Source organism: Nelumbo nucifera, chromosome 1, assembly GCF_055504915.1.
Source record: "Nelumbo nucifera cultivar China Antique chromosome 1, China Antique-T2T, whole genome shotgun sequence".
NCBI lineage: Eukaryota > Viridiplantae > Streptophyta > Magnoliopsida > Proteales > Nelumbonaceae > Nelumbo > Nelumbo nucifera.
Genome location: NC_142649.1, coordinates 152,406,274 through 152,431,410, shown reverse-complemented (window position 1 = coordinate 152,431,410; position 25,137 = coordinate 152,406,274). Strand labels below are relative to the sequence as shown.

At 36.0% G+C, this 25,137-nt stretch overlaps 1 protein-coding gene and 1 long non-coding RNA gene across 2 annotated transcripts; both read left to right on the top strand.

Moving 5' to 3' along the window:
- Positions 1–9,334: 9,334 nt before the first annotated feature.
- LOC104587911 (putative kinase-like protein TMKL1) lies at positions 9,335–11,977 on the top strand. Its single transcript, XM_010245689.3, has 2 exons — positions 9,335–10,829; positions 11,111–11,977. Exons 1-2 carry the CDS (start codon positions 9,461–9,463, stop codon positions 11,749–11,751), a joined length of 2,010 nt encoding a protein of 669 aa, XP_010243991.1. The 5' UTR covers positions 9,335–9,460; the 3' UTR covers positions 11,752–11,977.
- Positions 11,978–16,695: 4,718 nt separating this feature from the next.
- Positions 16,696–20,211, top strand: LOC104587910 (uncharacterized). The gene is made up of 3 exons (XR_733680.3): positions 16,696–16,802; positions 16,898–17,249; positions 19,389–20,211. It is a non-coding gene; the product is annotated as an uncharacterized LOC104587910 (long non-coding RNA).
- The last annotated feature ends 4,926 nt before the right edge of the window (positions 20,212–25,137 follow it).

Genomic DNA, 25,137 nt, shown 5'->3' with positions numbered 1-25,137 from the left:
TAGAATACAAAATTTAAAACTTCCTTAGCAATGAAACCACTATCATGTTTGTTAAATGGGAAATGGAATGCAAAAATTATGAAAAAAAAGAAAATTAATGTCTATTCTTTTTTTTTTTGAATAAAATCAAAGAGCACTAAACAAACAGGGGGTAGTGCGCCCCCAGGTCTATTCCATCACCCTACTAAACAAGTCGAATGATTCAATGGTTTGATTAGCTAGGTCACAAATAAGCAATTTGGTGGAAAATGAACCTAAAATCCTGGTCAAGTAACTAGTCAATTAGTTTGATCTATCTAGGCAAGTAATGGATCAATTTGCACAATAAATTGAAAATATAGATATAAGCTATATAGTAAGAAGATTTACAAGTCTTTAAGCTGAAAGGCAATATATACAATTATTGTTGTTATCATTTGAAATTGTCACATGCAAATCACTTGCACATTTACTAGTCATATTAAAGAAGAATAAGGGTGATGAATTTAAAACCAATAAAAAAATGAAATTCTTTTCCTATTTGGTGGTGGGTCAATAGTTGAACCTTCTCCTAAACCCAAATTGATGTCGAATCCCAAATTTCCCAATCCAAATGCAACCGAATTTTTATTGACCTGATTCATTAGATGGGTTTACTTACTAATATATACATAATACAAGAAAAGCAAGTGGATAATGTTTTTTTTTCCTAACTAAAAGGTTCCAAAATTCATAGAAAAGGCTCACTTAATATTAAACTCACTTTATCTTCAAACTTTTTTCCCCTCTTTTTGAGATTCCAATAAAATCCTTATGAAGCCCAATGTACATACTATATGGACTTTAACTAAGATGGGCTCTCCTAGGACTTCACCAAACATTAAGCTCAAAAGAATTTGCAAAATCTCATACATAAATGTAAGGGAGAAGTGTAATATCTCTCCTCTTTTTGTTGCTAGTGGTGGTTAAGTTCTTTAAGATGATTGATGGGGAACATGTATGGAAATGGTTATTAATTACTAGCATTATTACCTATATGTTACCAATAGTTTTTTAGTTTGTTATTTTAGTCAAGGTTTTAAAACTGAATCGGGAATAAAACTGCTTTGGCCACTGGTTTCCAGGTCAAACAGTTCAAACGTTTCAATAGTTAAAATCATGCATATCTCATCCTACCCTTTGGATTGAAATATTAGGGTAAGATGGATATAAATTTTATGAGAAGGGGGCTAAGAATGGGGGTGAGAAGAGGGCTTTGTTGTCCGAGAGAAGAAAAAAAAGAAGGTTGAGAAGAAGAAGAAGAAAGAAGGAAAAGGCAAAGGTGAAGGAGACTTGCAGTGGCAACGACGACGGCGACATGCAGTTGCGGTGATGACAATGATAATAGATTAGAGATCTCTTTCCTACAAATCTCTCATCTCTGAATATGAGATCCCTCTCATAGATTTCTAAACTTGAGATCTCTCGGATCTCCCTTTCTCTCTCTCTCTCTCTCACACACACACACACATCTCTTGACTTGGATGTCTCGAATCTCTCTTTGACATATTTCTCAACTTGAATCTTTCTCTCTCTTTGATATGAGATATGAGTTTTGAGATCTAAGAGACCTGAGATGGATTTCTTTTCCCTCTACCTCTTCTCTTCTTTTTTGTTATTTTATTTTTTGAAAATTTTAAATAAAGTATATTAAATCACGAAGTGTTGTTTGGGTCAATGGTTCATTGACCAATTCAACGATTTTTGGTAAAATAAGGGTTCGACACTAAAACAAAACTGATACATTGACCGGTTTCTGGGCCGAATGATCCAACCGTTTAGGTCAATGACGGTTTTAAAACCATGATTCTAGTCCATTGTTAATGATTTTTTTTTTTTTTTTTTTTTACAATGAAGTGAAAATAATTAGTTGATATTATTTTTTTTCTTTGTAGAAACTAACTAGGGAATTGGTGCAATGTTAACGAAGAAAGCAAATGGAATATTTGCAAGCTTCATTTACCATACCTGTTATTTTTAGTGTGAATTCAATACCAATGAGCTAAGCTGAGATGTGTTTTTTTTTTCATTACAAAATCAAAATATAGCTAATAAAAAGAATAAGATGAGTCATCTATCACCATATTGTACAAATCATTCAACTTACTAAAAAGAGAGGAGCATACAAGTGATGCACATAGAATATATATGTGTGGTCCATAAAAACAAGAGGAAAATTTTAAGGAGAATGATAAAAATGATCACATAGAAGTGGAAAAAGGGAATCAATGAAAAATCAATAAAAATGCTACAATCATCTACTGCAACATAAAGCTTAATTACCTCATATAGGAGTTTGGCTTTGGCTTCGGTCAGGACAAAGCCCGTTTGGGTAGCCTTAACTGTCATGCATTGAGAATATTTCTCCGTATTTATGTGCTTTATTTCATGGGGAGATATTCCCAATGCAAGATTGCAAAAGGCTGTTGGAATGGTATGGGCACATGTTTGCCCTGATGCTCCTCATATAGCCACATGCCCACTTCTGAATTTACCACTCCCTTTCATGTGAATTTGATAAATTGCCTACTTGTAAGTAGGGCTGTTCATAACAAGACCCAAACCGCCCAAACCGACCAACCTGAGTTGGCCGATTTTCTTCAGCACCGGTTGATTTCGGGTTACAAAAAAACATAAACCGATGGTTCAATTCGGTTTCAGTTTTCATGTATGAAAACCAAAACCGAACCAACCCAAACTGACTTAGATATATATTATATATAATATATTTCAGATATATTATATATATCTGATATATTTCAGTTTTACTATATATATATTTCAGATATATATTTGTGGAAATATTTATATATATATATATATATATATATATATTTCAGCTTTATTTCAGAAATATACATATTATATATAAAATTTCTGATTTATAAAATATTAGTTTTAATCCATCAAATCATTTTTAATTTCCAGGCATCTAGCCTTTGCTTTCTTAGACTTGAATCCTTTACTGTTCACACCGAGAGAATCATTCACAAAACTGACCCAAACCGACCCAAACTGATTCAAACCGACCAGGTTGATTTTACTTAGTACTGGGTCGGTTTCGGTTTCATTTCTAGGTAAACCGACCAGGTCGGGTCGGTTGGAAAAATGCCAGTAAACCGACCCAACCCGACCCGTGAAAAGCCCTACTTGTAAGTCACTCTCCTTACTACATGAGGTAGCAGGTAGGCTTTATGTTGTAGCACTACACACACAAATGCTAAACAAACATGTGAAATCATTTTAGCTCGAACAATCAATACCATTGCGGTTTCAACCTGAAACTCAAAACTTGCAAGTTTAAGGTATGCCAATTTGTATTGACAAACTCAAAACTTGTAGAAACAACAACCAAACACAACCTGAATAAATTTTATATCAAGATAGAACAATTATATATGAAATGTTATGGGTCCCACTCTAACTTTAACATCACGACTAAACCTGGCAATTGGGTTGGGTGGGTCAGATTTGGGTTGGGTCAAGACACTTCTGGTTGATTTTGGGTCGGGTTGGGTTGCCAAATGCTAGACTCTAACTCTAAATGTTCAGTTTAGGGTTGACCCATGGGTCAATTTGGGTCATCCCAAAAAATAATTAAAATTTAAAAAATAAAGAATAAATACATGAAAAATGCCAAAATTAAAGGAATTAACCTTAAAATTCCAAATATAAAATAAAAAAAAACTTGAACATTTAACAATTCAAATAGTAAAGACTAAATGGTAAAAATTAAAGAGTGAAAACTTCTAACAATGCATAAATAGTCCCAATTAGACATAACAATCAGGTCAAACGGGTTGACCCATGACCCAACCCAACCCAATTTTTTTTCAGATTGGGTCAGGTTGGGTCATTCTCAAATTCAGGTAGTTCAATATGAGACCCTAACCCTATTTTTTTGGGTTGGGTTGGGTTGGGTTCGCGGGTTGAGTCAACTTTTTGCCAAGTCTAATCACGACCATGCTTGATGATTCGGATTAGAAAACTATCACACTCTTTAGGCTCAGTTTAGAAGAAATACAAATACAAATATGTATAGTGCAAATACATACAAAATATAAGGTTTTGCACTCTATATATTTGCATTTATACTCCTTCCAAATTGAGCCTTAATCACAAATAAAACATATAGCATAGTTTTTTAACTCAGTACAAAACCAGAGCTGATGCTCAAAAGATGTTATGTTTTTTGTGGGTCCCACTTTGGAGAAATGGTGTTTAATCACAAATCAAACCTAATTTAATCTTACAAAGCAAATAAAAAACCCAAATTAGATTCTCAAGACTTAGCACATGGATAGTGGGTCTCCAAGAAAAATACTTGCACATAGTTGTCCCATACTTTACTCCCATTCACAATGCAAGTTTATTTATGCTGCATTTGGCATTCTATTTTAAGGGCTTATCTCTTTTTTACAATTAAAAATCTAATGTAAAAAAGAAATAAATCCTTAAAATAAAGAATGCCAAATGCAACTTTAAACATATTTACACACATTTGCAAGAAAATGTGTAAAAAATTTCTGGGCCGGGCTAACAATGATCACCCCTGCTTGCTACTTGCTATAGATAGATTGGGGCCCGTGAAAAGACATGCTAAAAGACCATTAGTTTTCATGGGACCTATTGTAGTATATGGAGGGCAACTTCTTGGCAGTATTTTTCTTTATTATTGAAAAATGATATATGATCAACCTTCACTTTTTATAGCTAAAACCCATTAGTGAATTTTTAAGCATCTCCACGAGGAGAAAAAAAATGTAAATAAAATTATGAAGGGCTTAGAATTTATTTTCAAAATAAACATAAATACTAATTAATATAGGAAAGTATGATTTAGGTGTATTATGGGAAAAAATAAAATTTTCTGAAGCCCCAATAAACAAGTAATATACAAACAATACAAAGAGATTAATTGCTTTGAGAATACAAGGCACCTACAATAATGGATATTTTTGTTTGTATTGTTTGTATATTAGATGCTATGCTTGTTGAGATGTAAATCGGGCAGCAGCATGGCCCATATATATATATATAGTATAATATAAATATAAATTATATAATAATATATAGTATATAATATATTAATAAAATAAATAATATTTTTCAATTTTATTATACTATTTTATTTAATTATTGTATATAAATACTTGTATAGATAAAAAATCATATAAAATAAAAATTTTAAGATTTTTTTCAATTTTTTAAATAAATAGCTTTGGCCCAATTCAAAGTTGGGTTGGGCCTAAGGCTCGGCCCATGAATCAGCCTGGCCCGTGGAATGGCACGACACGACATGGGCCCACACGGGCTCGGGCTGTGAGCCATGCTAAGCTGACCCTCCAAAATATCCCAGGGGAGGGAGGCCTGGCCTGGCCCGCACTTTGCGCGGGCCATGCCGTGTCGGCCCAGCATGACCCATTTTATACCTCTATATGCTTGTTTTGCTAAAAGAGCAAGATTAAAGTAGTTAAGGCCTTGTTTGGTTTGCGGGAATAGGGGCCTGGAATTGGAACCGGAATGGGCTATTGAGCTATTCCGATTCCAATTGTTTGGTTGAGTGGAATCAAAATCCCATTCTCATTCTTGCTGGAATGAAATTCCCCCATATGAGGGAATGGCCATTCTCTGCCCCTCTCCCTTGGGAATGAAATCCCATTCTTGCTTATTCCAATTTCCATTCCCATTCCTATTCCTGTTTGAACCAAACAGATTATGGGAATAGACCATTTCGATTCTGGCTGTGAACCATATAGACCCATTCCTAAAACCCAAACCCCTTTCTATGTTTTTATACAGTCTATCCCAATCCCAACCAACCCAAATGAATTTTTTTTCATTGTCTTTTGAGTGCTCTCACCAGAAATTGCATTGATACCTTCTCATATCTTCACACAATTTTTTTTGGAAGTTTGCCACACTTTCAGCAATGAAACTCCCCAGATTAAGGAAATCTATATTCCTTATGGATATCAGATTTGTGCCCCAAAGAGGACGAATCACATGCACATCTCAGAATGCAGTGGGAACATCTTTGATACTTGTCATAGGGAGATGTTCTCAATACATGAGTGGGAGGTGCTGTGGAACACTAATCTGATCTCTTCCTCATCATAGTGCCAATGATAGGCTTGTGTGGAGGTTCGAAAATTCAAGCATCTTCTCCATGGGGTCAGTGTATCATGTGGATTGTGGCGGTTGACTGGGTTGAAAGGGTGGATTATGATACAGGTGCCTGGAAATTGGTCTGGAATCTTAATGTGTCTGTAAAAATCAAGTTTTCGTTTGGAAAGCCCTCCATGAAGGTCTTGCTGTTCAAAATGCCCTGTTTAAGAAGAATCTTAGCCAAGTCAGCTTCTCATCCTCTCTGGTCTCTACCCTTCTTTTTGATACAATTGAGATATTAAACAAAACGAAAAAAAAGGCACACCTAATGCATCTACAAGAGTGATATAGTCCATAGCTCTATTGATCATAAACCGGAAGAGTTGATTTTGCCTCCATGACCTTCATTTGCTAATTAGTCCACCGCTTGATTCCCTTCCCTATAAATGTTAGTCTTAAGTATTATGTGTCAACGTTGGAACAAATCAGCTAACACACCAACGAATCAACCCTCAGTTGATATTAGTCTTTTAAAATTAATACTTATATCTTTGTCATTTGCATACATATATAACATGTATTTTTACATTAAATGATATAGCCATATATAGGGTAAGTATTATTTTTATCCCCCATTGAATTTTAGTCAAATAAATACAAAGATCTCCCCTCTATTAGTTTGGGGTCAAGCTATTTCTTCCACTTCTCTATTTAACATATTTAACATGCTTTCAGTTTTAGTGATGAAATAGTGCTTAATCTCATTTAAAACTTTTCAAACATGTTACTCTTTTAGCACCTTCTTATTCTTATTGTAGACAAAAATACTCTCATTTATACTTCTCAATAGTGCAAATTATTTTGTTCCATAATGTTAAGGCCGGAATAAAAAGTTGAAAATAATTTAAATAGAAAAAAATAAAATAGAAATCTGAAACGGTAAAGCTTTATATTTAGTGTTTGTAAATGGACCTATTTATCCATTTCAAAATATATATTTTGGAGGCAAATGCAATATTTTATTTTAAGGACGTTTTAATAAAATATTTATCAATATCTGACAAACATAAAAATGCAGGTCCCAGTCTTGAACTGGTAAATGTTAGGTCTATATTTAATCCACCTATCCTAAGATCCCCCACATAGCTACGAGACATAGAGTAATGATCTTTCTGCGTGGGCTCATGTTAGACTGGACTGACTACAAGCTACCTGAACCCTCAACCCAAGTCTAAGTTGAGTTAAAGGTCCAATTAGGGGTTTCAATTGGACTGAATTTGATATAATGTGAGTCCATTATAAATGGATTAGGTCCAATTCAATCTAATGAATGTTTTGGACCGATCTAATTCAATATTTGGATCGTTCAATCTGTTTAAATTTATTTTGATTTAGATTGCTTTCAACGCAAATTCGGTCCATTGATACATATATTCTTATCTTATATCAATGAATCAGATATTGGCTTAATCCAACCCAGTCCAATATAAATTTGTTACAGATGAATCAGATCCAATCCAATCCAATAAATATTTTAGACCAGATTGATCCAATCCAATATGTTTTATTGGTCCATCCAAATTGATTTTGGATTGGATGAGGTTCAATTCAAAACCGATCGATTAACACCCTTCCGTCCAGCTCGATTTTAAACACAAACATAATATAAAGCCCAAGCCCAACTCTGTACAAACGTTATTTGAATTGAGTTAGGCCCGCCTATATAAGTTGTAGCTTAGCACTTTTTCCCCTCTTTCATTTTATGGAAATGAGTTAATGAGATAGATACATTTTGTGAGTCTCAAAAATGTGCGCGGGTTGTATCACCAGACATTACTATTTTGTACTAGAAAAATGCATAATTGACGTGGGTATCCACCTCCCGATTGAGCACCTTTCTTTCTCTACATTGAGTCAATGTAGAATTTTTTGCTTTGGGTGGTGCTTATGATGCAAACCTGATCCACCATTATTAGGTGGATCCCATTTAGGTATCAAATTGTTCAATATCTGTGGATCAATCATCATGAATAGTCCATGGTGTGATGAGATTGAGTCTTTTATCTGGTCAAATCAAGTCACTCATCCGAGAGACTACTTTTTAAGTGAAATTGGCAGGAAGAGATTTGTTCCCATTTCATCATTTCAGGTCTTGCCCATTGCAGAATGGGGTTTGAAATGTCTGACCTAGACCCAGCCCCAACCCCAACCCCAGACCCAGATTGGAATGCCAAAGCTGGCTCATGTTGGGCTTTCTGTTACACTTGGTGGGACCAAAGTGGTTTGACTCGGTTTAGAAGGTCCAATCCTGAACTGGACCACATCTGAAAGTGTTCCAAAGCATTCTTACCCTAACACTGGCAACAAAAAATTGCAGATTAGGGGTCAGAATATGTTGTGTTTCTTTTATTAACAAAGGACCATTTGGGGGAGACCCAAAGCAAATTTCAATCCATTCCATGTCTGTGCTGAGTTTAGGAGACAAGACACAGTCTCTCTCCAGCAGTGATATCCTCCGGAATTCAGACCATACCATAGGACGTAGCTCATAAATAGTTAAGTACTTCTCACCAGAAACCCTTTACCACTTTCATCATCCTAATGGGCATGCTTTGAGAGTCTGGCCCACCAACAGATGGGCCTCATTTGGATCCTCTAATATTAATGAATATATAAAAAAAAAATTGCATCCAAAATCCAGAGAGCAGCTCACAGCTATTTCCGGGCTCCATTGTACTTTCCATATACCAATTTAGCCAAATCACAAGCCGGTGGATTCCTCCCTCCCTTAGGGTCAGGGCCCACTTTTTATGATGAAAAAATGACTGATGGGTGATCAACAGATTTATGTCCACGTGTATGGTTGATTGATGGGAGCATACAGACCTCAGTGACTCTTGAAGGATAGAAGATTTTCCTGATATTCTTTTGTGTGTCTCATTATTTTGAAAAGACAAGACTTTGTGGAGTGTTGCTGAGCTTCCATAGTTCTCTTGCATCAAAGAATGAAAAATGAGAAAACAATTGCAAAGCCCAAAGGTAGGCGTGCAAGGAAAATCAAAATAAAGAATTCCTGCTTTATTCACGTCTCAATAAGACATGTTCCATTAAAATAATATAAACCAAACCTTTCTATATTTATATAATTAAATCCTGGCCGTTGAAATAGTAGACCAAGTAGTACTTTCACTCTCTCAGTCAACAGAGTTCAGCTTTACTCCCCAAAAGGAATCTCTTCAAAGTTCAAAGGGCTCTCTCACCACTGGCAGAGCACACCCCAGTACTACTACCAACCCACCTTTCCCCTCTCTCTTGCACTCTCTCCTATTCTCTCATGGCGTCTCTGCAACTTTACTCTTTCTACATTTTCTTCTTCTCCTGCTTTTGTTTCTTTAACACCCTCTTTGGATCATCTTCAGACGTAGAGCTTGTACTGGGAAAGATCAAACCTTCACTCGAAGGAGGTGAAGAGAATATGTTGCTCTCTTCGTGGAACACTTCGGTTCCTCTCTGTCAATGGAGGGGACTCAAATGGATCTTCTCTAATGGCACCCCTCTTAAATGTGACGACGTCTCATCGCCTGAACGGACCAATGTTTCGCTGTTTAGAGACCCAGCTCTGCAACTTATATCTCTTCAGCTCCAGGGAGCTGGTCTCTCCGGCGAAATCCCCAGAGAAATCGGTGAGCTCTCGTCGTTGCAGAGTCTGTACCTTGGTGTTAACTCACTCAAAGGAAGCATCCCACTTGAGCTTGGGTATAGCTCTTTGCTCTCCGATATTGATTTAAGCGGTAATTTCTTAAATGGGTCTTTCCCTCCTTCGATCTGGAATCTCTGCGATAGGCTTGTTACACTTCGGCTTCACGGTAATAATCTTTCGGGTTCTCTTCCTCAACCTACACTACCCAACTCGACTTGTAGGGATTTACAGGTTTTGGATTTGGGAAACAACAGCTTTTCGGGAGAATTTCCGGAGTTTGTAACTAGATTTCATGCTCTAAAAGAGCTTGATCTTGGGAGTAATAAGTTTTCTGGTTCGATTTCGGAGAGTCTGACTGGATTAAGTCTTGAAAAATTGAATCTTTCTTACAATAATTTTTCTGGGGTTCTGCCCACTTTCGGGCACTCGAAGTTTGGAGCCGGGGTTTTTGAAGGAAATAATCCTGGGCTTTGTGGGTCTCCTCTGGAAGAATGCAGGGGAAGCTCCGGCCTGAGCTCCGGCGCCATTGCTGGAATTGTGATCGGACTGATGGCGGGCGCTGTGGTTTTGGCTTCAGTACTAATTGGGTATGTACAAGGGAAGAAGAGGAGGAACAGGGGAGGAGATGAAGATGAGATAGAGGAAGGAGAAGATGAGGTGAACGGTGGCGGTGGAGGTGGTGAAGGCAAGCTTCTATTGTTTCAGGGCGGCGAGCATTTAACATTAGAGGACGTATTGAACGCTACTGGTCAGGTAATGGAGAAAACGAACTATGGAACCGTTTATAAGGCTAAACTCGCTGATGGAGGAACCATTGCTCTCAGGCTGTTGAGAGAAGGTAGTTGCAAGGATAGAGGGTCATGTTTACCCGTGATAAGGCAACTTGGCCGAGTCCGCCATGAAAATCTTGTCGCACTCCGAGCTTTCTATCAGGGACAGAGAGGGGAGAAGCTCCTCATTTATGACTATCTCCCCAATAAGACTCTCCACGATCTTTTACATGGTAAGTTCATTCTTTAGCCATCTCTGCATAGTTTCATCCATTGATTTGTTTAGACTTCAGATTGAATGATTTTCTTTTCATTACACTGATAGGAATAGATGTTTTGCTGAATCTGTTCTTCTGTATTGTATGCATGATAAAAATAAGCCTGCTTAGCTTAGTTTACAGGAACTTGAAATTAAGGTTTTTGTACAGAGTTGATCTTGCAGGATTATAGAAAACCAAACTAAAGAATTTCACAACTTTTGTTTGATTATAACCTGTTTGTTGGTCCAAATCAGAAACCAGAGCTGGGAAGCCAATGTTGAACTGGCCTCGTCGGCACAAAATTGCACTTGGAATAGCTAGAGGACTTGCGTATCTGCATACAGGCATGGAAGTACCCATAACCCACGGCAATGTGAGAACAAAAAATGTCCTCGTAGATGATTTCTTTGTGGCCAGGCTGACTGAATTCGGGCTAGACAAGCTAATGGTACCTTCAGTTGCAGACGAAATAGTTGCAGCTGCAAAGATTGATGGCTACAAGGCTCCTGAGCTACAGAGGATGAAGAAGTGCAATTCAAGGACAGATGTATATGCGTTTGGGATACTTCTGTTGGAGATTTTGATGGGGAAGAAGCCTGGTAAAGACATCCGTAGTGGGGAATTTGTGGACCTACCTTCATTGGTGAAGGTGGCAGTGTTGGAGGAGACGACAATGGAGGTTTTCGACGTGGAGGTGTTGAAGGGAATCAGGAGTCCAATGGAGGATGGCTTGGTTCAGGCATTAAAACTTGCAATGGGTTGCTGTGCTCCAGTGGCTTCGGTCAGACCTACAATGGATGAAGTTGTTAAACAGTTGGAAGAGAACAGACCCAGGAACAGGTCTGCTTTGTATAGCCCAACTGAAACAAGGAGTGAAATAGGTACTCCTTTTTAAGCTTTCTTTCACTAAATTTCAACATATCTTGAGTTTCTTTCATTCTCTCCAATGAAAAAAGCTTGGTGATGATGCTTTATGAATTAAAGTTGTGTTTCTCTAAATGGGGGAACTGCTACATAACCTTGTTCTAGTTCAATGGCATTTCCCCTTGAATTAGTGAGTTGTAATGTTATTGACTGTTAGAAAGTTCCATACAGTACTTGCATATGCATAGCAAGAGCCATCTTTTGCTCCAAACTCACTTTACAGAAACTAAATACAAGTTTCAAGCAGAAAAAAGCTAGGACAATTTTGACAATTTCAATGAATTCATGATACTAAATAGAAGTGTTGTTGCCCATAAACTTCAATGTCGGCAAGGGTATCAATGGGCAATACCTCTGACTATGATTCTATGAGATATCTGAGATGACCCCAAATAACATGCATCTGCGTTTCAAGTATGGTGGTGATGTTTTGTGAATTAAAGTTGTATTTCTCTAAATGGGGGGAAGTGCTACATAATCTTGTTCCAATTCAATGGCATTTCCCTTTGAATTAGTAAGCTGTAATGTCAATGAGTGTTAACTGAGTAAGGAGTCCTGTTGCTCCAAACCCACTTCACAGAAATGAAATAGAAATTGCAAGCACGAAAAACTACAACAATTTCAATGAATCAATGGCAACAAATACAAGTGTTTGGCTTGAAACTTCAATGACAGTAAGTGTCCAGGATCCAGGTGAATCAATGGGCAATACATCTGAGATGACCCAACTGACATGCATTTGTGTTTCAAGTTCTTTTCTGTCAGGGAATGATCCAGAAAAAAGAAAAAAAAAAGGGTCCTTCTGTCAGGTCAGTATCATGATTCCTGGACTGAATAATTTCATAATGAAAAGATTGGACAATTTTATCATGTAAAGAATGGATACATGGGTAGTAGTGGAATTGGGATTTGGGGAGATTGGAGACACTATAAACCATGATTGAAGGTTTTATCTGTACGATTTGTAATCTTCCCATATACAGTGGAAGCTTTTGGGGTTTCTTTGCCCGCAGCAGCTGCTAAAATCTGACCTTTTTTCTGTTGTTTTTATTCCATTGTTTTACACAATGCTGGAACCTATCCATTTGTGCTTCTGTATGGCGACAACCCTTATTGTCTATTCAAGGTACATTGTCAAAATCAGAGTGAATTTGTGGATTTACGAGGGAAAGCTTCCAAGATTTGGTTGTTTTTAAATCTTGGAAAGCTGCGAAAGCGAAATGCCTTGGTTTTGTGAACTGGAGTTATTTGGCAAGTCGGTGACAAGCGGGGTGGCCACTGGTGAGGAAAGCAGAAAGCTCAGAGCTGAAATGATCTTTTAGTCTGCACATGAAGATTACAGCATGGTAGCTTGCTTGCCTCGTGTCTGCCCATCCAGCAAGTTGTGCCATGGGCTGTGTACACCCGATGCAATGAAAGAAACCCATAATGAGATTTTATTTTATGATTCAAGGGCTGGCATTTGGAAGCGTTGTAATAATTGATGTAAATCTCATCAAGCATTAAGTTTTCTATTGATGTAAAACTTTACACTCTTTCATCTTAAAAAGTCACTTTTATGGTTCAGTGTAAAACATTATCAGTAATGACGTTTTCCACTCATTCCAAACGCAGGCAAGGGAATTTAGGGGAAGCCTCAATTGAAGATCAGTGGGTTTTTATTTTATTTTATTTTTTGATTTAATTTACCGCAATCTTAATCGATTTGATCAAGCCATCCTGCTTTTAACTTTTAACAGAACCAGAGGAAAAATTTTGAAAGCAATACTTCGTAAAAAAAAAAAAAAACTACATTCGTTGTGATCAATTTTAGTTTGTGGTTTTGTGGATTTTACTTGGCTCAACCGACTCCGGATCTCCTGCCCATGTCTACCCACAACATACTATCTCACTATCTCCCATGAATTGGGAACATCTCCCCCTGCATAATACTTGTAGAAGTTGAGATGTTCTTCATGTGTGATTGCGATAAACGTTGGCAGGAGTAAGGTTCAAAATATCGATACGCCTAATATGTCGGTAGGGGTGTATCAGGTGATATCAATACTTTCTTTTTACTTTTTTTTTTTCAAAACCAGTTCAGGGGGGGCGGTTTGAGGCTCCACCCCGTGAACTGGTCAGAACCCCGATACACCCTTTGTAGCGGCGATATCGGTCGATACAGGCCGATACGTGTCGATATTTTGAACCTTGGACAGGAGATCTGAACTCGGTTAAACCTTGTGTGACTAAGGTTACATTTGGAATCAGTGTAAAACATTGTTTTCAAAACCGGACTGGACCGGAAAAATCGGGAACCGGTCATCTGATTGGTTTCATTTTCCTCCAAAACCGCTTTTTACCCCAAAACCGTTGATTTTGGTCATCAAATCACTGAACTGGCCGATTAACCATTCGAACGGTTTTGACCATTTTCCAAATTTTTAAATTATTTTTTAAATTATTTATTTATTTTTAGAACGGGCTGATCATTCGGGTTAAACAGATGGACCGTTCGAACCGGTAACTAGACCCCTGACCGGTTCGATCACTGGTTCGTTTTTAAACACCATAGTGTAAAATGTCATCGGTATAAAAATACATGGGATTGGAGAAGTCACATAGATGATTAAAAATTAACCAAAAACAAAAAAAAACATCCCAATTAGACAATTAAATGGAAAGCTATAGTTTATGAAAGTTTACATTTGTGTTTAAAAAATTTTAGAAAAATCATTTGGATTTCTGAAATTGGGACTGGTTCACCATTTTTCTGGTTGGACCATCTGGATTAACGGTTTTGTCTGTTTTCTTTTTAGCACATCCCAGTTTTGGGGGTACGAGTGAACTGGCCAGAGGCCCAGGCACAGTTCAACAGGGCCGACCGGCCAATCTGGTTCGATTTTCTAAACATTGGCAGAAAATCACATATGGAGTTGTAATTGAAGCTGATTTCTTTTGTCCCAAGTAATGCAAAACCATTATTTTAAACTTGGGGCATCCCAGTTCATAAAAAAATCAGGGCTAACAATTTCCTCTACTACTGATTTTTTAGGTATTGATCTTATCAAATAGGATTTTTCACACAATTCAAGGAACCATTTTTTTGGTAAACTGAAATTCATTAAACAGAACAACCAAGAAAACAAACAACAATACAAACAAGCAAAAAAAAAAAAAAAAAAAACTTCAGCTAAAGAGCAATCAGAAAAGAAAGAGTCAACTAACCAAAATGGACAAGAGTCTACCCACAGATCAGACAAAGCTAACCCTTTTGAGCTAGAAAATGGGCCAATCTCTCTCTCTCTATATTGGTTCGACTATAACATCGAAAAGATATGATATCGAAAAACAACTGACCAATATATTGGAATCATAAATGTGGTAGTGAAAGGTGTTATTTATAAAAATTCATGGGTAGGTTTTGATTGATCAAAACTCTTTTCATATTGTATCTTTCCCATATTATAGATTTTTCCTATATATCAACAAAAGAGTAAGAAACATAAAAGTCTACCTTAAAGCAATCGAGAATGTTTGTAATTTGCAGCGCTAGAGAGCCAAGGAAAGAGTATAAATACAAATATAAACAGTATAAATACATATAAAATAATACAAAATACAAGATTTTACACTCTACATATTTATATTTGTATTCCTTCCAGACAGAGCTTAAGATTCAGTTTGGAAGGAGTATAAATGCAAATATATAGAGTGTAAAACCTTATATTTTATATTAATTTATTTGCATTTGAATTGTACATATTTGTATTTGTACTCTTCTGAAACTGAATTTAGAAGTTATCGCTCTCCAAAATCACCTTTGAAAAGTTCAACAACTTAGCAAAACAAAAACCTTCAAAACAGTCAACATTTCGGGGAATCGGGGAATCACTTGCTCCCCAAATGTTTGCACTTTGCAGCAAAAACTCACATATGGGCTTGTAATTGAAGCTGGTTTCAAGCTGCAAGTCGTTAGGGCCCTAGAGCCTAAACCATTATCTGTAGTAAATGGCCTAATAAGTGCGGAGCCTGGACCAATGGACCAGCTACATAATTTGGGCGAAGTCTGAAATTTTGACAAATAGGCCCATTTTGGGCTTATAGAAAATAGCCGGAAAAAAAAATGTGTGCTCAGTGGCAATGGGACTAGGACTAGCTTAAATCCCAATAAATATGCTACATTGGAAACCTTTAGCAATTGGATCTGGTATGGCTTTATGGTAGGAATCCAACTCTCAGAGGTGAAGAGCCCAACTTGTAGTTTTGCCGAACCCGAAGACACCCCAAGTGTTCAAAGCCCAACCTAAAGAAATCTCTAACCCTTTCTCAACTGGGCTTTACATCGCTTCTTCCATGGTTGGACTAAAGCTTCCCGCCACCTCTTTGATTTTCATGTCTAAACCCTAAAGTTAATATATAAAATGCAATTGGTTAGATACATAAGAGGTCATTATTGAACATGTTCTTTTAATTTCCAGGTAGGTTATATGATGACATTTTTATCTATAAAAAGTCATTATTTGAAAAAATGATCCTATTATAAATTTATGTTTTTTAATTTTTCCACTAGTTGGAAAAGTTATACATCTTGAAGATGAATGATACCATGAAAAAGAAATTTACCATAGGCCCACAACTTATATAAAAATGAAAACAGGGTCTAATACAATATGCACAGAGAATCTAAAAGTTCAGCTAAAGAGCCTACAATATTAAGGGGCTGTTTGGAAAATCTTTTTTAATAGATTTTTTTGGAAGAATTGATAGTCAAAAGAAGTAGGTGGCGTTAGATAACACTTTTCAGACCTTAAAATCTGAAAACATTGCTTTTCATGACATATGCATTCACAGACCTGAAACAGTAAGACCACGACCAAACACTTAAACATGCTTAAAAGCGTTTTAGACCTGGCTCAAAATCTAAAATGCCCATGAATAATTTCAAAAAAACATGGTATACCCCTGTTTTAAATCCAAAATTATCTCATTCGAGTTGTTTCTCATAAAGGGACTTGCTGCATTGCCCAACCACTGCACCAGGTATATTCATGGTCTCAAATCCTCACTTTCATCTTGTTTTTCTTATTCATTTTCGCAAATCTGAGCTTTCACTCTTCCTATATTTGATTTTATAGGGTTTTGATTTGCTTCTTCGTTATCTTTTCTTCAAAGAGAGCTCATATAGAATAATATCCGAATGTTCATGGACGACGAGGGGATGAGATCGCACCGAGCCTATTGGCGTCGATAGAGGATTCAATGGCATTGATCACGTCGTCCAGGCAGTGCTTGGAAGAGATGGCGAAGATCGTGGAGTGCCAGCGGCTGATGCTTCCGGTGTTCTACGAAGTGGATCCCTCCGATGTACGGCCCCTTTGAAGCTGACTTCTAGATGCTCGAGCAACGTTTTGGAACGGAAAAGGTCTTGGTATGGAGAGCAGCTATGACGAAACCTGGTGGAATTGTTGATTGGGATTCCAAAAACTGGTATTTCCTTAATTCATGTGATTCCTATCTCATATAGTAATTGCATTTTCTTGTTACTTTTCGTTCTGAGATAACTGAGAGAAACCCTTGTGTCGTTTTGTTTATAAGCATTCCTCCCCTTTCTAGCAAGATTTTAGAAAAATCCTGCTTTCTTGTTAATTTTAATAATTTAGTTTTTGATTTTTGATTTGTATTAATTATTAATTATTTTTTCATTGCTTCATGAAATTTATTACTATTTTCAATATTATTTCAATTTTTAATAGTTTATTCGTATTTTAACTATTATTTTGAACTCAACACATTATTTTTTATTTTTATATTTTTTATTCATATTAATTATTAAATATTTTATTTTTTATTCATATTAATTATTAAATATTTTATAAAGTAGTACAAATGGAACCCAAAATTACCGATTAGTCTATTCTAGGGGTAAAATAGTAACACCAAGAAATTTCATATGATGAAGGATTGATCCAACACAAACAACCTTATCTATTCAAATTTCAGAGACAAATAGTATCATTTCAAACTTTTCAGATTTATCAAATGCCACTAGTGGACTTTTACATAAAGATCTTAGTAGCCCACAGACTGTTTGGTCAGAAACACGCCTTTCCACGTGAAGACGAGAAACCTGATTTCTAGCTTCCCGAAATAAAATTGAATTGAGCTTCTTGCCTTTTTTTAGGATGGAGTCTTTTGGCGGCTAAATCTTCCTCCAACCAAATAGGAAAAGGTGAAGACTCGAATTGCTAAACTTCTAAACAGCCAATAGCCCACACGGAAGATGCGCCAAATAGGGCCTAAGTCTCTTAATAAACAAGGAAATGTCTTTATTTTGAAGATAGTTACACGCCCCCAAAAATGTGCTCATAGCCTCAACCCATTTGCATTCGGCTTGGGATTTTCTGAATCCAAGGTCAAAAGAGGACAGCCCTAGGGGTGTCAATTGGACTGGATTTGGTCCAACCCAATCCAGTCCAATGTGAATCCATTGTAAATGGACCAGGTCTAATCCAATCCAATGAATGTTTTGAACCAATTTGGACCAATTCAATTCAATGTCTAGAGATTGGTTTCAACTCAAACCTGGTCCATTGACACATATATTCTTATCTAGTTAGCTTATATCAATGGACCAGATATTGACTTAATCCAACATAAATTTGTTATGAACGGACCAAGTCCAATCCAATCTAATAAATATTTTGGACTGAATTGTTCCAATCCAATTTAATAAATATTTTGAACTGAATTGGTCCAATCTAATATGTCTTATTGATCCATCCAATCCAAAATAGATCCATTAACACCCTTAGACTGCCCTACCTTAAAAGTTAGGGTTTTATTTCTGAGATTTGGAATAAATAGGAACTTGAGTTGCACCCAGTTTTTCAAAACCTGGTTTGGACTTTGGAGGCTGAGCCGCCGTTCCATCTGGATTGATGAAAATTTCAAATAATAAAAAAACATAAACAAAACAAAATATGAATATACCCTTAACCCATTAAATACGTCAGATGGTTCAACCTGTTGATTGATGGTTCTTTGCCCAAATCAACAATTGATTGTGTTATGACGGGTTAGAGGTTCACTAGAACCACCCGGTCAGACCAACAACGGGTTGAAAACAAAGGAGCAAGTTGGGCTGGGTTATGTTGGTTGAGGTCAATCCTAACCCAATTCGAGCAGTTGAACTCCCAACCTTAACCATCCGGTTGGGTTTAGGTTGAGCTCGGGTTTGACCCAATTTATCTATGTTTTTTGCCAAATGTTCTTATTTCTTAGGGCCTCAAGTTATTTTAATTTTAACAATATTATCTGTAAAAGAGTATAGTTATCATGTTTTAGCCTTTTAGAAAAAAAACTAGTAATTAAGCATATACATTGCAAGTAAGAATTTTTTTCATATTAATTACTTGAGTTTTAGATATATCATAGTTAAGATAGAAATTAGAAATTAACAAAGTAACAATATGATTAAAAATAAACTTAAATGCTTGTAGTAAATGTGCTTGTTGTTGTTGATTAATTTTAAATTTTAAATTCAATTACCAATTGATGAGGGATAATTTTGCCTGACTTGTGATATGGTGACACGTGGAGTGACCCATTGATCTTGTGACATCTCAGCATCCTCAGACACCTCAGCAGTCCAAGTTACATTGGGCACCTTAGGTCACTTAGCTAAGACCGAGGCCCAAGCAGCTTGTCACACACCGACCTATCGAGATGCCACGTAGCCTTCTTCTAGAAGCGAGCTAGCTGTCTCCGATCTCCTCGGGATCACGTTGCACGCCAACGGATCTTACCGCTATCCTGCCCGAATCGGACGAACTTGGATAAGCCTTATTAGCTTGCATGGAGCCCATCTTCTGGTGCAGAACTGACTCTGGAGTATGCAGGCCAGTGATCTCGGACAAGTTTCGGGAGGTCCACGGCAGCTCGCCTATATAAGGGCATCGTTTTTAGCCTCGCAAGGTACGCGCGATTTAGCTCTCTCACTAGCATTCTAATCTCTCAGCTCTCTTAAAACCTCCAATGCTAAGTTAAGCATTGGGGTGCCCGCACCAGGTAAAGCACCCCGGGACCTCTGATCTACTTGTCTTGTAGTTCGACCTGGCCACGTAGCAGACTGGCGTCTGAGTTGCCTTCTAGCAGGGAGCAACTAGATCGTGCTACATCAACATTACCAATTATCATTAGTGTTGTTGTTGTTGTTGTTAAATTTTGTATTCCATTTATGTCATAAAAATAAATAAATTTTATTTTAACAATTATTTTTATTTAATATGAAGAATATATAACATTAGAAATGTTCCCAAAGGTTTTTGGCAAAATTCTATATTTTTTCATTTTTTGTGTTCTATCTTTTTTTTATAAATATTTATTATTCAATTATGACATCATGAGTTTCTTTGAAAAGTTGGATCATTGACCCACCATCTAGATAAGAAAATAGATTTCTTTTGGATCAGTTTTAAATTATATATTTCATCTATATTTTATAAATAATTTTTACTTATCACACTTAATTTTTATTTGATATAATTAATATATATATATATATATATATATATATATATAATTTCCCATATATTCTTTTGATTACTTGTACTTTTTTTTTTTAAATTTATTGTTTACCTATCATATCATCGATTAATCCATTTGACCCAAACCACTAAACCACCACCCAAAAAGGAAAATAGTTTGATTTCTAGGTTGACACTAAATTTTGTATTATATTTCTATCATTGATAAAATTATTTCTTATGTATAATTTTTATTTTTGCTCAATATAATGAATTTATAATATTAGAGATGTATCTAATATTTTATTTTTTATAAATATATAACATTAGATATGTGCTAAAATGTTCTCTATTTTTTTTTTGATTCTTTGTATTTTCTATTTATAAAAAAAATATTATTTGACTATGACATCATTTGATTTCTAGGTTGATTTTAAATTTGGCATTCTATTTTCATCATTAATAAAAATACTTTAATATTTCATACTTATTTTGGTTTAGTATAATGATAAACAATATTAGAGATATACCCAATTCTTTTTATTTTTTATATTATATATTTTACTTTTTTATTATTTAATTATGCCATTATTTACTATTAAAATTAATGTTGTGGATTTAATTAGTAGAATATAACGATGAGAAAAAATATATCCTAATGAAAGAATATACCTTAGATATGAGATTTAATGAGAGAGAATAGGAAAATAGTTTTATTTTCAATTGGTTTTAAATTTTACATTCCATTTTCATAATTAATAAAAACATTTCTTATTTCTCATAGTTATTATTGTTTAATATGTCAAATATATGATGTTAAAAATGTTTCCATTTTTTTTTTATTTTTTTTTACTTTTTCATTTGATCTATTTTTGATCTTATTATTTAATTATAGCAACATGGATTGACCCACTTGACTCAAAATGGTTTAATTTCTTAACACCACCTAGATGAAAACACTATTTTTTCAAGTAGATTTTAAAAAGTATAAGTTTTTATGTTATTGGAATTATTAATTTATTATGTATGGATTTAATTAATAGAATTTATTGATGAGAAGAAACAAAAATGCCCTAAATATAAGATTCAATAAGGTAAATGCAACTTAATATCTTAAATGTTGAATTTAATGAGAGGGAATTGAATGAATTGAATATCTTAAAGTTACCTCTTTTCAACTCATTTAATATCAATAACCAATTACCCTATTTGTCCCCTTTTTTTATCATTAAATTTAAATATGGAGGGGGTAAATTTTGTCCTTAGTAAATTCTAGAAATATTCTTGAGGTTATTCATGCTTTTTAACATAGTATAGATATAGATTTGCCTTAATTCGGTTGGTCAAGGCCTCAACCTTAATCCTAACATGAACTTAAACCTGACCCAACCCAACCATTTTCTTTAGCCATTCGGGCCCAAGTTGTAGCCCTATTGAAAGCACTGGTTGCATCTTTAGATAGGCAAACTGATATCTACTCTACCTTGGGTTCTCGAATCCTTTACTAAAGCTTTCATATTTATGTACCAGTCAGTTTTAGATGCTAAGAAAACCACCTCCAGTGGTAATTAAAACAATTAGCCTAAAAAGAAGAAAAAGAAAAAGAAAAAGAAAATCGAAGATGTGGGTAAGGGGTGGATTGTCGAGCCAAATATTATCTAACTATTCAAGCTTGGCTCATCAATAAACCATCAGGCTTGAGCTTGGTTCGAGATAGAGACTTGAGTTTGAGTTTAGCTCGAGGCAAAAGCTCATAAGTTCGAACTCGACCATGAGCCAAAAAAATTATAAAAATAAAACAATATACATATAAAAATTATTTTTATTTGACATATAAAAAATTAAGAATTATACAAATTAGTTATTTTTATATATATAATATAATATTTTTATTATGTATAATATTTTCATATTTATTATGTATATATATATATATGTAAAAGTTTGATTAGGCTCGCAAGCCTTACGAATCAAAATTTTCATGACACAGCTCGAATAGCTCCTGAAAAGTTCAGATGATGTGGTGGCTACCCCTAGATGTGGGGCTGAAGGACCTGCATATGCAGAGGAGTTGTAGGAGGATAGAAAGCAGATACAAGAAAATTGGCTGGCGTGTAGAGGATTGATACCCAAAATTGTATGGGCCCTAATACTAGTTAAGACATAATAGAAACATGATTGAGAGATGGATCACAACCAATACACCAAGTGGTTTTACTATATTGATATGGACGTGAAAGGTTACGAAGGAAATTATGTATCAACTGTCAATTGGTCGATGTTCTTAGGGGTGCCAATTGGACTAGATTTGATCCAATCCAATACAGTCCAATGTGAGTCCATTATAAATGGATCAGGCCCAATCTAATCCATGAATATTTTGGACCAGTCTAATCTGTTCAATTTCGTTTTTATTTAGATTGATTTCAATCTAAATCTGATCCATTAACACCTATATTCTTATCTATATCAAAGGACCAGATATTGGCTTAATCCAATCTAATCCAATATAAATTTATTACGGATGGACTGGGTCCAATCCAATCTAATAAATATTTTAGACCGAATTGGTCCAATTCAATATGTCTTGTTGGTCTGTCCAATCCGTCTAAATTGACTTTAAACTGAAGGGGGTTTAATCCAAAACCGATCCATATACACCATTAGGTGCTCCCTTGCCAGGTGGGTTTCCAACTTTCCATTATTCTTTGTTGGAGAATGAAGATGGCTTCTATCCTCACTCCTGAGTCCTGAGCAGGTGTGTCCAGTGCCTCGAGATTGTCATTGGGTGCACTCTAGATGTCTAGTGGCCATAATCAAATGACCTTGCTGATTTCTGACATTTCATTTCTAGGCAATTTCTTAAATTCCTATCTCTCTCTCTGAGGTTGTCCGGTGGAACCTGATTCTCTGTAAATCCTGATCATACAACTAGCCTTCGAGGAATGAGGACCCTTTTATGGGTAAGGACTAAGGAGCGTCTTGAGTTTGGGTTTTGGGTGTCTCTTATTGCCACAAATACAATCCACTTCTTTATTGGACCAGCTTAAGAGTTAAAGATAAAGCAGTATTCAGTATATGCTCAGGGAGTTAAAATATATATATATATATATATATATATATATATATATATATATATATATATATATATATATACTGGTTTTGGATAAGCATGAGCATGTCAGTTGGAATCTCTTGGGACTCCGCGATTCTCAGAAACTGGCTTGCCCATGTTTCTAATCTCTAAAGCGTCCCACTTTTCTTTTCTTTTCTGATGAAAATGAGCTTTTGTTTTATGGACCCACTTGGAAAAAGGAGCTTGTGGCTGTGGGTTCAGGTTCAGCCAATCTTCTCCTTTACATATTACAAGGGAAAAACACGAGAGGAAGAGTGGTTTTGTTCAAGAGGATAAACAATTCTGGCAAGAGCTTAGAAGTCCTCTCTCCTCTCTCTGAGGTGTTTTTGTTTTAGAGAGGCCCATTTTACTGAAGTCTACCCAAGTCAAAAACTGGGCAGAGTAGGATTCAAATACAGTTGAGAGAGATGCCCTTTCACAATGCAGTTTCGTGCCTATGCATCTAAATCCTCTGTATTCTCTTCCTTTTTTCCCCTTGACTCGTTCCAATTAAACCTAGAAAACATGAAAAGGCTCACCTGCCACGGCTTATCAATCTCTTTATGATCCTGAAAAAGAGTATTCTTGGCTATTGGCTAGGTTATCTTCATTACAGTTCATAAATAAATGTGTACTGTATTGTTGCAAGTTTCCTTTGGTTCAAACTTTAAAGGTACAACTCCCTAGATTACAAGTTCTTTGTATTGTAACAAGTCTGGAGGGATATTTGAAAATGCTTTCTATCAATCCATCAAATACAACAGGATATTATGATTTCAGTGGCATCCATCTTACTTGCGAAATCCAGAGACAAAGGATAATTTCTTGTGGCATAAGATGGGTCTTTCCTATCTACTGATTGGAAGCGTGGTGGCAGAGCTAGAAGCACCCAAGATTTGATTTTTGGGTCTCAACTCTCAAGAGTCTTGAAATGGAACCTGATGCCCACAATGTGATAAAAAGCTATAACTAGCTGGCTACAGTTTATATAGTAGTGTGGCAGTTTAGGCACCTTTTGGAGAACAAATCCTGATCTCTCTCTCTCTCTCTTACACACACACATAAGAGTAGAACAATTCAGTTTTGAGTTGTGATAATTTCTTTGTGAGTTGTAATGTGTGTGTCGGTGGGTCTAGTAAAGAACTTTACAAGCCAGTAGGGGTAATCCTTTTAGGGTTGGAACTTGGCTGGAAATTCCTCCCAAGTGGCATGTTTTGAAAGACTTTCATCTTTATTTCTGTGGTCAGAAGTGGAACCTATGTAGCTCACTAATATATCACAAAGGTATACAGAAGTTATTCAAACATGGAACCTGATCGGGTAATTTATTCACCCTCCAAAACAACAACTTTCTAATAGCTGTACCTGTGGGGTACCAACATGGCACCTGATAATGTGCCAAAACAAATGGCACTCAAATCTTTTCTGAAGCATGAGCCTTTATTTGCTTCAGTTGATCTTCGACGGGATGGAGGGTGTGTTTCATGAAGGAAAGCTGGGACCCAAGTTCTCAAAATGTCAATGAAGCATTAGTTGAAGGTAAGAAGAAGGAACTTATCTGTTGCTCCACTATGGCAGAGAGGAAGGGTCAAAAATCAAGATACAGTTGAGTCATGGGTGGCAATTGCATTTATCTAGTCCCGACCTGAGTATCATAAATGTCCTGAACCAAAGTCCATGCTACATCCCCCTTCCACTTTGAATGCTGTGAGGGTGGTTGCTGAGGTGACAGCCC